The 13,406-nt window shown below is 54.3% G+C and overlaps 1 protein-coding gene across 2 annotated transcripts in view; it reads right to left on the minus strand.

Annotated features, from left to right (window-relative positions):
* Positions 1–13,406, minus strand: part of OPN5 (opsin 5) — a 142,987-nt gene that overhangs the window by 39,412 nt on the left and 90,169 nt on the right. For both annotated transcript variants that reach the window (XM_075338805.1, XM_075338804.1), the window contains exon 2: positions 1,067–1,222. In XM_075338805.1, the coding sequence (XP_075194920.1) occupies positions 1,067–1,199 (133 nt within the window). In that variant the 5' untranslated portion in view covers positions 1,200–1,222. The remainder of the gene's footprint in view (positions 1–1,066; positions 1,223–13,406) is intronic.

Consider the following 13,406-nt stretch of genomic DNA (forward strand, 5'->3'; position numbering starts at 1 on the left):
ACTTTATTTGTTCTTTGCTTCACAATAACATGAAAAACAAATGTTCACAGTTGTAGGCATGCTCTTTACATGAACTGATGCAAACCCTCAAAGAAAACCTGTGAAATTCCAGGTTTTGAGGTAGCAAAACACAAAAAATAACAAAGCAGGCATGAAGACTTTCGCAAAGCACTGAGGGTAAATCTTACAGTGCACTGTCCACAGAATACTGATTGCGCTGTCTTAGATTTGCCCTAACCACTAGCGTTAGGCCCTAGAGGAAATGGGACATAGCTCAGCAAACAGGGCAACCAATCATGGAGTAAGAGGTCACCGGATCATATTTCGAAAGTGGGGCATGACATAACCTCTGATAGACTGCACAGGCAACAAGCTACTCTAGTGGGGGCCGTGAAGCTAGCTGGAGAGACAGCTCCAATATGCAGTAAGCAGACAAACCCACTAGAGGGCGATAGAATACAATAGAGTAGTCAGTAAGCCAAGTCAGAATCAGGATGTCTCATCAATACGAAAAAGCAAGTCGTGGTCAAGTGGAAGCCAGGGGTCGAATACCAGGAGGTCTAGTAAATTACAGAAGGGAGAAATGGAGCCGAAGTCAGGAATATTAATCAAGGTCAGGAGTCGGGAGATCAAAACTACAAGCGGGGGCGGGGAAGTCACAGGCCGGGACTGGGGTAAGACAGACAGGGTAGAGGAGACACAGGAGAGAATCGGGGAGTCAGGGGAACGGGGCGGACGAGCGGTACAGGGAGGACACAGGTCAGGACAAGGTAGCTGAGAGGAAGCATGGATCACAGTGTACACTTATGGAAGCCAGACACGCACGTTGTAGATCAGGACTATTACTGGCAGTTACGGAGGTAGTAGCACCAAGATATGGTGGCCTGACCTCCCGAATGAGACAGAAGCCAACAAGCCCCTCCCATGAGACCAGTACCCCCAGGAGAGGATACATGTTATGGCTCAGCAGCGACTGGGCCAAGCATAGACCATGACACACAGCACCTTTAAAGAATGTGAGCTCTACATAAAACTGGCAGACAGAATATTAGCACTATTGACTTACCAATGACTGTCAGGTATAAAGCAGCAACAATATCAGCCTCCTTTGACAGCTTAGATTGAAAAATGTCTTCTTCGCCCCTGTCGAATAACGGAAGTAAGCCCTCGCTGCCGAAGAAACTTTTATTGGTCGCCATCCTGCTTTACGTGTCATTCGTGCCTGTGGACAAAATGTCAATAAATGTGAGCAAGAATTAGAGAACAAACAAGAGTGAGTGCAGCATCAGACTACACAGGGTATGCTCCTAATCTGTAACCATGGAGACATATGGGGCTACATTGGAGCTGTATACACAATTTAGTAAGAGATTTTAAAATAGATTTTATTGTTTATTTATTGTTTGATTTGATTGGTTTTTTCAATCATAGCAAATCCATGAAGCCAAAGGTCAGGATGAACACATGGACCTTAACTGACCATTAGTGATGAGCGGGCACTACCATGCTCGGGTGCTCTGTACTCATAACTAGTGATGAGCGGGAACTACTATGCTCAGGTGCTCAGTGCTCATAACTAGTGATGAGTGAGCACTACCATGCTCGGGTGCTCGGTACTCGTAAATAGTGATGAGCGGGCACTACCATGCTCGGGTGCTCGGTACTCGTAACTAGTGATGAGCGGGCACTACCATGCTTGGGTGCTCTGTACTCGTAACTAGTGATGAGCGAGCACTACCATGCTTGGGTGCTCTGTACTCGTAACTAGTGATGAGCGGGCACTACCATGCTCAGCTGCTCAGTACTCGTAACTAGTGATGAGCGGGCACTACCATGCTCGGGTGCTCGGTACTCGTAACTAGTGATGAGCGGGAACTACTATGCTTGAGTGCTCGGTACTCGTAACTAGTGATGAGCGGGCACTACCATGCTCAGGTGCTCAGTGCTCATAACTAGTGATGAGTGAGCACTACCATGCTCGGGTGCTCTGTACTTGTAACTAGTGATGAGCGAGCACTACCATGCTCGGGTGTTCAGTACTCGTAACTAGTGATGAGCGGGCACTACCATGCTCAGCTGCTCAGTACTCGTAACTAGTGATGAGTGGGCACTACCATGCTCAGCTGCTCAGTACTCGTAACTAGTGATGAGCGGGCATTACCATGCTCGGGTGCTCGGTACTCGTAACTAGTGATGAGCGGGAACTACTATGCTCGAGTGCTCGGTACTCGTAACTAGTGATGAGCGGGCACTGCCATGCTCGAGTGCTCGGTACTCGTAACTAGTGATGAGCGGGCACTACCATGCTCAGCTGCTCAGTACTCGTAACTAGTGATGAGCGGGCACTACCATGCTCAGCTGCTCAGTACTCGTAACTAGTGATGAGCGGGCACTACCATGCTCGGGTGCTCGGTACTCGTAACTAGTGATGAGCGGGAACTGCCATGCTCGAGTGCTCGGTACTCGTAACTAGTGATGAGCGGGCACTACCATGCTCAGGTGCTCAGTGCTCATAACTAGTGATGAGTGAGCACTACCATGCTCGGGTGCTCGGTACTCGTAACTAGTGATGAGTGAGCACTACCATGCTTGGGTGCTCGGTACTCGTAACTAGTGATGAGCGAGCACTACCATGCTCGAGTGCTCGGTACTCATAACTAGTGATGAGTGAGCACCACCATGCTCGGGTGCTCCGTACTCGTAACTAGTGATGAGCGGGCACTACCATGCTCGGGTGCTCTGTACTCGTAACTAGTGATGAGCGGGCACTACCATGCTCGGGTGCTCGGTACTCGTAACTAGTGATGAGCGAGCACTACCATGCTTGGGTGTTCTGTACTCGTAACTAGTGATGAGTGAGCACTACCATGCTTGGGTGCTCTGTACTCGTAACTAGTGATGAGCGGGCACTACCATGCTTCGGTGCTCGGTACTCGTAACTAGTGATGAGCGGGCACTACCATGCTTGGGTGCTCTGTACTTGTAACTAGTGATGAGTGAGCACTACCATGCTTGGGTGCTCTGTACTCGTAACTAATGATGAGCGAGCACTACCATGCTCGGGTGCTCAGTACTGGTAACTAGTGATGAGCGGGCACTACCATGCTCAGCTGCTCAGTACTCGTAACTAGTGATGAGCGGGCACTACCATGCTCGGGTGTTCAGTACTCGTAACTAGTGATGAGCGGGCACTACCATGCTCAGCTGCTCAGTACTCGTAAGTAGTGATGAGCGGGCACTACCATGCTCAGCTGCTCAGTACTCGTAACTAGTGATGAGCGGGCACTACCATGCTCGGGTGCTCGGTACTCGTAACTAGTGATGAGGAGCACTACCATGCTCGGGTGCTCAGTACTCGTAACTAGTGATGAGCGGGCACTACCATGCTCGGGTGTTCAGTACTCGTAACTAGTGATGAGCGGGCACTACCATGCTCAGCTGCTCAGTACTCGTAACTAGTGATGAGCGGGCACTACCATGCTCGGGTGCTCGGTACTCGTAACTAGTGATGAGCGGGCACTGCCATGCTCGAGTGCTCGGTACTCGTAACTAGTGATGAGCGGGCACTACCATGCTCAGGTGCTCAGTGCTCATAACTAGTGATGAGTGAGCACTACCATGCTCGGGTGCTCGGTACTCGTAACTAGTGATGAGTGAGCACTACCATGCTTGGGTGCTCGGTACTCGTAACTAGTGATGAGCGAGCACTACCATGCTCGAGTGCTCGGTACTCATAACTAGTGATGAGTGAGCACCACCATGCTCGGGTGCTCCGTACTCGTAACTAGTGATGAGCGGGCACTACCATGCTCGGGTGCTCGGTACTCGTAACTAGTGATGAGCGAGCACTACCATGCTTGGGTGCTCTGTACTCGTAACTAGTGATGAGCGGGCACTACCATGCTTCGGTGCTCGGTACTCGTAACTAGTGATGAGCGGGCACTACCATGCTTGGGTGCTCTGTACTCGTAACTAGTGATGAGTGAGCACTACCATGCTTGGGTGCTCTGTACTCGTAACTAGTGATGAGCGAGCACTACCATGCTCAGCTGCTCAGTACTCGTAACTAGTGATGAGCGGGCACTACCATGCTCGGGTGTTCAGTACTCGTAACTAGTGATGAGCGGGCACTACCATGCTCAGCTGCTCAGTACTCGTAACTAGTGATGAGCGGGCACTACCATGCTCAGCTGCTCAGTACTCGTAACTAGTGATGAGCGGGCACTACCATGCTCGGGTGCTCGGTACTCGTAACTAGTGATGAGGAGCACTACCATGCTCGGGTGCTCAGTACTCGTAACTAGTGATGAGCGGGCACTACCATGCTCGGGTGTTCAGTACTCGTAACTAGTGATGAGCGGGCACTACCATGCTCAGCTGCTCAGTACTCGTAACTAGTGATGAGCGGGCACTACCATGCTCAGCTGCTCAGTACTCGTAACTAGTGATGAGCGGGCACTACCATGCTCGGGTGCTCGGTACTCGTAACTAGTGATGAGGAGCACTACCATGCTCGGGTGCTCAGTACTCGTAACTAGTGATGAGCGGGCACTACCATGCTCGGGTGTTCAGTACTCGTAACTAGTGATGAGCGGGCACTACCATGCTCAGCTGCTCAGTACTCGTAACTAGTGATGAGCGGGCACTACCATGCTCGGGTGCTCGGTACTCGTAACTAGTGATGAGCGGCAACTACTATGCTTGAGTGCTCGGTACTCGTAACTAGTGATGAGCGGGCACTACCATGCTCAGGTGCTCAGTGCTCATAACTAGTGATGAGTGAGCACTACCATGCTCGGGTGCTCTGTACTTGTAACTAGTGATGAGCGAGCACTACCATGCTCGGGTGTTCAGTACTCGTAACTAGTGATGAGCGGGCACTACCATGCTCAGCTGCTCAGTACTCGTAACTAGTGATGAGTGGGCACTACCATGCTCAGCTGCTCAGTACTCGTAACTAGTGATGAGCGGGCACTACCATGCTCGGGTGCTCGGTACTCGTAACTAGTGATGAGCGGGAACTACTATGCTCGAGTGCTCGGTACTCGTAACTAGTGATGAGCGGGCACTGCCATGCTCGAGTGCTCGGTACTCGTAACTAGTGATGAGCGGGCACTACCATGCTCAGCTGCTCAGTACTCGTAACTAGTGATGAGCGGGCACTACCATGCTCAGCTGCTCAGTACTCGTAACTAGTGATGAGCGGGCACTACCATGCTCGGGTGCTCGCTACTCGTAACTAGTGATGAGCGGGCACTGCCATGCTCGAGTGCTGTCACGCTCCCCGGGTCCTTGGCTCCCCTCCCCGGGTCCTCTGCTCCGCTCCCCGGGTCCTCAGCCCCGCTCCCCGGCTCACCTGCCACGCTCCCCGGGTCCTTGGCCCCGGTGCCCGTCCTTCCCAGGCCCTCTGGTCTCCGATCGCGGCGCCCGACGGCTTTCCAGGCCCTGGCCGGCTCCCCTGCGTCCTCTTCTCAGCCTCCTTCCCTGGCTTCTGGCACCCGGGCTGCGCGCATGCGCATTAGGGCGCGCGCGCGCGGTCACTGACCCTTTCTTAAAGGGCCAGCGTCCATTAACAGGAAATGAGGCTAAACAGGTACAGGGTATAAAGGGGTGTATTGTCCAAGAGGGCGGGGCCTGATCTTTGTGTTTTCCAAGCTAGGAGTCAGGTCTCCTTGTGTCTTCGTGCCATACTCACGTATCTCTCTTCTAGAGCTGATCCTGCCTCGCCATCCGGTCCTGCTGAATCCCGAACCCCGCACGCTGTCCGTCTGCCATCTGACAGTCCGTACCATCTCGGATCCCTGCGGTGACCCGTCATCTCGCTCCAAAGGTTCCGGACCCCGCCTGACACCACCTCGGCTTCCGAACCTGAGCTACGTCACCCGGACTACCATCTGTGACTCCGTGGTCCCAGGGACTTCTTCGTTACACTCACTGGCACGGACTGTTCTACTGCCCATAGTGCTTCAGCTACCGGACTCCTTACCACCATCTTAGAGTTCGGCCCAGTGGATCCACCTCCTGGGTCTGCCCGACCGCCTGGCCCTGACAGTAAGATCAGGCCATGGATCCCGCTGCAGCACTAGCAGCCTTGCAAGAGGAACTCCAACGCCAGCGTGAAGTCCAGACCCGCATGCTGAACTTTATGACTTCCGTGGACACCCGCCTGACCACGCTACAAGCGGCAGTCACGTCTTCGACATCCCAAGCCGCCACTAGTCAAGCCACGCCCCCCGCTCCCGTGGCTGCTTCTTCGGATGCTTCCAGACTGCGTTTGGCCTCACCACCCCGGTACGCCGGAGATCCCAAGTCCTGCAGGGGGTTTATAAACCAATGCTCCCTCCATTTCACGCAGCTGCCACATCTGTTTGCCTCCGACCAAGCCAAGGTCGCCTTCATCATGTCTCACCTGGAGGGCGAGGCACTGGCGTGGATGAACCCGTTGTGGGAGAAGGAGGACCCTATGACCAAGGATCTTCAAGAGTTCCTGCAGGCCTTTCGCAGCACCTTTGACGAGCCGGGACGCGCCTCTGCGTCTGCTTCATCCCTCCTCCGCTTACGTCAAGGAACACTGACGGTGGGCCAATACGCCATCCGTTTCCGCACTTTGGCTTCAGAACTCGGGTGGAATAATGAGGCCCTAACAGCCGCCTTCTGGGAAGGACTCTCGAGTCGCATCAAAGATGAGTTGGCGGGTCGTGACGTGCCCTCCACCCTAGATGCCCTGATTGCCCTAGCAACTCGAGTGGACATTCGTTTTCAGGAGCGCTCCAAAGAGCTGTCTCGTGAGAGACGTCCGGTACGGCATTCCTCTCCTCCACAGAAGCCCTCCGTATCTCAGTCATCAACAGCTGGGATTCCCGTCCACGAGCCCATGCAGATCGACCGAGTACGACAGTCTGAACAACGTCGAGCAGAGCGGCTCGCCAAGGGTCTCTGCTTTTACTGCGGAGAGGACACACACCTCCTACGCTCCTGTCCGGAAAGGCCGGGAAACTCCAAAGCCTAGGGTTGGTAGGAGAGGCCACCCTAGGTGCTGGGACTCTCTCAGACCCGGTTATGTGGACTGTGCAAGTGTCAACGGGAGAGACGCGCTTCACGGCTGAGGCATACCTCGACTCTGGAGCAGCAGGCAATTTCATCCAGCAGGCCACGGTGGACAAGTACCAGCTGCCTGTTACTCCACTCGAGAAGCCCCTAGTGATTGCCTCTGTGGATAGGAGACCCCTCTCTGATACCATCTCCTGGGTCACCAGTCCGGTCGAACTGCGTATCGGTGCCCTGCACACCGAGAACATCGCTCTCTACGTCCTTCCACACATGTCCCATCAAATCCTGCTGGGACTTCCCTGGTTGCGGACACACGAACCATCAGTCAGCTGGGGTACTGGCGAAATCACCCAATGGGGTCCTGCTTGTCATGAGAAGTGTCTGAAGTCCATACAACCCATCCGACGACCTCCGGTTCCAGAGAACCTACCGGAACTGCCTTCGGCCTATTGGTCCTTCGCAGACGTTTTTGACAAGAAGGAGTCTGAGGTGCTTCCGCCACACCGTCCCTACGATTGTGCCATCGACCTGCTCCCAGGAACAACACCGCCTCGAGGACGGATATATCCGTTGTCTCCAGCCGAAACCAGGGCCATGTCTACCTACATCACAGAGAGCCTGGCAAGGGGATTCATCCGGAGATCCTCCTCTCCTGCGGGAGCAGGCTTCTTCTTCGTTAAGAAGAAAGAGGGTGACCTACGCCCATGCATCGACTACCGGGGTCTGAATCAGATCACCGTAAAAAACAAGTACCCTCTGCCGCTCATCCCCGAATTGTTCGACCGGCTCAGAGGAGCCCGTGTGTTCACCAAGCTGGATCTTCGGGGTGCCTACAACCTAGTTCGTATCCGCTCTGGGGACGAATGGAAGACCGCGTTTAATACTCGCGATGGGCATTATGAATACTGCGTGATGCCCTTCGGCCTGTGTAACGCACCAGCAGTCTTCCAAGAATTGGTGAACGACGTTTTCCGGGACCTTCTCTACATCTGTGTAGTAGTTTATCTGGATGACATCCTTATCTTCTCTCCGGACCTCCAGACCCACAGAGAGAACGTACAGCTGGTTCTACAAAGACTGAGAGAGAATCGTCTCTACGCCAAATATGAGAAGTGTGTCTTTGAGCAGTCTTCTCTCCCTTTCCTGGGATACATCATCTCGGGCACGGGACTGCAGATGGATCCAAAGAAGGTCTCCTCCATACTCAACTGGCCTCCCCCTTCTGGACTGAAGGCAATCCAACGGTTCCTGGGATTCGCCAACTACTACCGCCAGTTTATCCCTCACTTCTCTGCCCTGACTGCTCCTCTCTCCGCTTTGACCAAAAAGGAGGCTAATCCAAAGGACTGGTCACCTGCGGCCGACGCCGCGTTTTGCTCACTGAAGCGAGCATTTGCCTCCGCTCCTGTACTCCACCGTCCGGAGTTAAACCGCCAGTTCACCTTGGAGGTGGATGCCTCCTCCTCGGGAGCCGGAGCAGTGCTCATGCAGAAGTCCTCCTCCGGCAAGATGGTGACGTGCGGTTTCTTCTCCAAGAGCTTCTCAGCGCCTGAACGTAATTACACCATCGGTGACCGAGAACTATTGGCGGTCAAACTGGCTCTGGAGGAGTGGCGCTACCTCCTGGAAGGAGCAGTGTACCCCGTGATTATCTACACGGACCACAAGAACCTGGAATACCTGCGGTCCGCTCAGCGACTGAACCCACGGCAAGCCAGGTGGTCCCTATTCTTTGCCAGGTTTGACTTCCAGCTCCATTTCCGACCCGCGGACAAGAATGTACGCGCTGATGCCTTGTCTAGGTCTTTCATGCCCATGGAGCAGGAGGAAGAGACTACCCAACCCATCATCTCTCCTAGCAAGATCATTCCGGTGGCCCCTGTCACCCTGGCCCAGATACCGCCCGGAAAGACCTATGTCTCTGAGACTGACAGGCAAAAAGTGTTACACTGGGGTCATGCCTCAAAAACAGCCGGTCATGCAGGCCAGAAGAGAACATGGGGTGCGATTGTACGCCATTACTGGTGGCCATCCCTTCGCACGGACGTCGCTGCTTTTGTCTCTGCCTGCTCCTCTTGTGCCAGGAACAAGACGCCCAAACACCTGCCCTATGGCCGTCTTCTGCCTCTGCCTATACCCTCAGTTCCGTGGCAACACATAGCGATGGATTTTATTACGGACTTGCCATTATCCTCTGGACACACAGTCATATGGGTCGTGGTGGACCGGTTCTCCAAAATGGCTCACTTCATCCCCATGGCTGGACTGCCCTCTGCTCAGGAACTCGCGGAAGCCTATATACATCACATCTTCCGCTTGCATGGCTTTCCATCCCACATCGTGTCCGACAGAGGAACTCAGTTCACCTCCCGCTTCTGGAGGGCGCTCTGCAAACATCTGGGAGTAACTCTGGACTTTTCGTCTGCATACCATCCTCAGTCTAATGGCCAAGTGGAGAGGGTCAATCAAATCTTGACATCCTTCTTACGTCACTATGTCAACGCCCATCACGACGACTGGTCCACGCTTCTGCCTTGGGCTGAATTCTCACATAACCACCACATCAGTGAGTCGTCCTCCAAATCTCCCTTCCATGTCGTTTACGGACTTCAGCCCTCCGTCCCATTGCCTATATCCCCTTCTTCGGATTTCCCTGCGGCTGATACTGTAGCCCGTGACTTCGCTACCATTTGGGACTCTGTCAAGGCGTCCCTTGGACGCGCTTCCCAGCGGATGAAGAAACACGCTGACAAGAGGCGTCTGGACCCTCCGTGTTTCTCTCCTGGTGACCTGGTCTGGCTTGCTTCCCAGTACATCCGCTTGAAGATACCTTCCTACAAGCTGGGTCCTCGCTACATCGGGCCGTTTAAGGTCCTCAGCAAGATCAATGAGGTCTCCTACAAGCTACAGCTCCCGGCCACGATGAGGATACCTAACTCGTTCCACGTCTCCCTGCTCAAGCCGGTTGTCCTTGGTCCCTTCTCCGCTGCTGCCAGCCCGGCTCCTCCACCTATTGCCGATGACGACATCTATGCGGTAAGGGATATCGTGGCCATGAAGACCGTACGAGGTCGACAGTTCTTCCTGGTGGACTGGGAGGGGTATGGTCCTGAGGATAGGTCCTGGGAGCCCAGGGAGAACGTGGGCACTCCTCTGATCCGTGCCTTCATGTCCCGGTTGCGGGGAGGGGGGCGTGGGGGGGGGGTACTGTCACGCTCCCCGGGTCCTTGGCTCCCCTCCCCGGGTCCTCTGCTCCGCTCCCCGGGTCCTCAGCCCCGCTCCCCGGCTCACCTGCCACGCTCCCCGGGTCCTTGGCCCCGGTGCCCGTCCTTCCCAGGCCCCCTGGTCTCCGATCGCGGCGCCCGACGGCTTCCCAGGCCCTGGCCGGCTCCCCTGCGTCCTCTTCTCAGCCTCCTTCCCTGGCTTCTGGCACCCGGGCTGCGCGCATGCGCATTAGGGCGCGCGCGCGGTCACTGACCCTTTCTTAAAGGGCCAGCGTCCATTAACAGGAAATGAGGCTAAACAGGTACAGGGTATAAAGGGGTGTATTGTCCAAGAGGGCGGGGCCTGATCTTTGTGTTTTCCAAGCTAGGAGTCAGGTCTCCTTGTGTCTTCGTGCCATACTCACGTATCTCTCTTCTAGAGCTGATCCTGCCTCGCCATCCGGTCCTGCTGAATCCCGAACCCCGCACGCTGTCCGTCTGCCATCTGACAGTCCGTACCATCTCGGATCCCTGCGGTGACCCGTCATCTCGCTCCAAAGGTTCCGGACCCCGCCTGACACCACCTCGGCTTCCGAACCTGAGCTACGTCACCCGGACTACCATCTGTGACTCCGTGGTCCCAGGGACTTCTTCGTTACACTCACTGGCACGGACTGTTCTACTGCCCATAGTGCTTCAGCTACCGGACTCCTTACCACCATCTTAGAGTTCGGCCCAGTGGATCCACCTCCTGGGTCTGCCCGACCGCCTGGCCCTGACAAGTGCTCGGTACTCGTAACTAGTGATGAGCGGGCACTACCATGCTCAGGTGCTCAGTGCTCATAACTAGTGATGAGTGAGCACTACCATGCTCGGGTGCTCGGTACTCGTAACTAGTGATGAGTGAGCACTACCATGCTTGGGTGCTCGGTACTCGTAACTAGTGATGAGCGAGCACTACCATGCTCGAGTGCTCGGTACTCATAACTAGTGATGAGTGAGCACCACCATGCTCGGGTGCTCCGTACTCGTAACTAGTGATGAGCGGGCACTACCATGCTCGGGTGCTCGGTACTCGTAACTAGTGATGAGCGAGCACTACCATGCTCGGGTGCTCAGTACTCGTAACTAGTGATGAGTGAGCACTACCATGCTTGGGTGCTCTGTACTCGTAACTAGTGATGAGCGGGCACTACCATGCTTCGGTGCTCGGTACTCGTAACTAGTGATGAGCGGGCACTACCATGCTTGGGTGCTCTGTACTCGTAACTAGTGATGAGTGAGCACTACCATTCTTGGGTGCTCTGTACTCGTAACTAGTGATGAGCGAGCACTACCATGCTTGGGTGTTCTGTACTCGTAACTAGTGATGAGCGAGCACTACCATGCTCAGCTGCTCAGTACGCGTAACTAGTGATGAGCGGGCACTACCATGCTCGGGTGTTCAGTACTCGTAACTAGTGATGAGTGGGCACTACCATGCTCAGCTGCTCAGTACTCGTAACTAGTGATGAGCGGGCACTACCATGCTCAGCTGCTCAGTACTCGTAACTAGTGATGAGCGGGCACTACCATGCTCGGGTGCTCGGTACTCGTAACTAGTGATGAGGAGCACTACCATGCTCGGGTGCTCAGTACTCGTAACTAGTGATGAGCGGGCACTACCATGCTCGGGTGTTCAGTACTCGTAACTAGTGATGAGCGGGCACTACCATGCTCAGCTGCTCAGTACTCGTAACTAGTGATGAGCGGGCACTACCATGCTCGGGTGCTCGGTACTTGTAACTAGTGATGAGCGGGAACTACTATGCTTGAGTGCTCGGTACTCGTAACTAATGATGAGCGGGCACTACCATGCTCAGGTGCTCAGTGCTCATAACTAATGATGAGTGAGCACTACCATGCTCGGGTGCTCTGTACTTGTAACTAGTGATGAGCGAGCACTACCATGCTCGGGTGTTCAGTACTCGTAACTAGTGATGAGCGGGCACTACCATACTCAGCTGCTCAGTACTCGTAACTAGTGATGAGTGGGCACTACCATGCTCAGCTGCTCAGTACTCGTAACTAGTGATGAGCGGGCACTACCATGCTCGGGTGCTCGGTACTCGTAACTAGTGATGAGCGGGAACTACTATGCTCGAGTGCTCGGTACTCGTAACTAGTGATGAGCGGGCACTACCATGCACAGGTGCTTAGTGCTCATAACTAGTGATGAGCGGGCACTACCATGCTTGGGTGCTCTGTACTCGTAACTAGTGATGAGTGAGCACTACCATGCTTGGGTGCTCTGTACTCGTAACTAGTGATGAGCGAGCACTACCATGCTCGGGTGTTCAGTACTCGTAACTAGTGATGAGCGGGCACTACCATGCTCAGCTGCTCAGTACTCGTAACTAGTGATGAGCGGGCACTACCATGCTCGGGTGTTCAGTACTCGTAACTAGTGATGAGCGGGCACTACCATGCTCAGCTGCTCAGTACTCGTAACTAGTGATGAGCGGGCACTACCATGCTCAGCTGCTCAGTACTCGTAACTAGTGATGAGCGGGCACTACCATGCTCGGGTGCTCGGTACTCGTAACTAGTGATGAGCGAGCACTACCATGCTCGAGTGCTCGGTACTCATAACTAGTGATGAGTGAGCACCACCATGCTCGGGTGCTCCGTACTCGTAAATAGTGATGAGCGGGCACTACCATGCTTGGGTGCTCGGTACTCGTAACTAGTGATGAGCGGGCACTACCATGCTTGGGTGCTCTGTACTCGTAACTAGTGATGAGTGAGCACTACCATGCTTGGGTGCTCTGTACTCGTAACTAGTGATGAGCGAGCACTACCATGCTTGGGTGCTCTGTACTCGTAACTAGTGATGAGCGAGCACTACCATGCTCGGGTGCTCTGTACTCGTAACTAGTGATGAGCGGGCACTACCATGCTCGGGTGTTCAGTACTCGTAACTAGTGATGAGCGGGCACTACCATGCTCAGCTGCTCAGTACTCGTAACTAGTGATGAGCGGGCACTACCATGCTCGGGTGTTCAGTACTCGTAACTAGTGATGAGCGGGCACTACCATGCTCAGCTGCTCAGTACTCGTAACTAGTGATGAGCGGGCACTACCATGCTCAGCTGCTCAGTACTCGTAACTAGT

Source organism: Anomaloglossus baeobatrachus, chromosome 3 (assembly GCF_048569485.1).
Source record: "Anomaloglossus baeobatrachus isolate aAnoBae1 chromosome 3, aAnoBae1.hap1, whole genome shotgun sequence".
NCBI lineage: Eukaryota > Metazoa > Chordata > Amphibia > Anura > Aromobatidae > Anomaloglossus > Anomaloglossus baeobatrachus.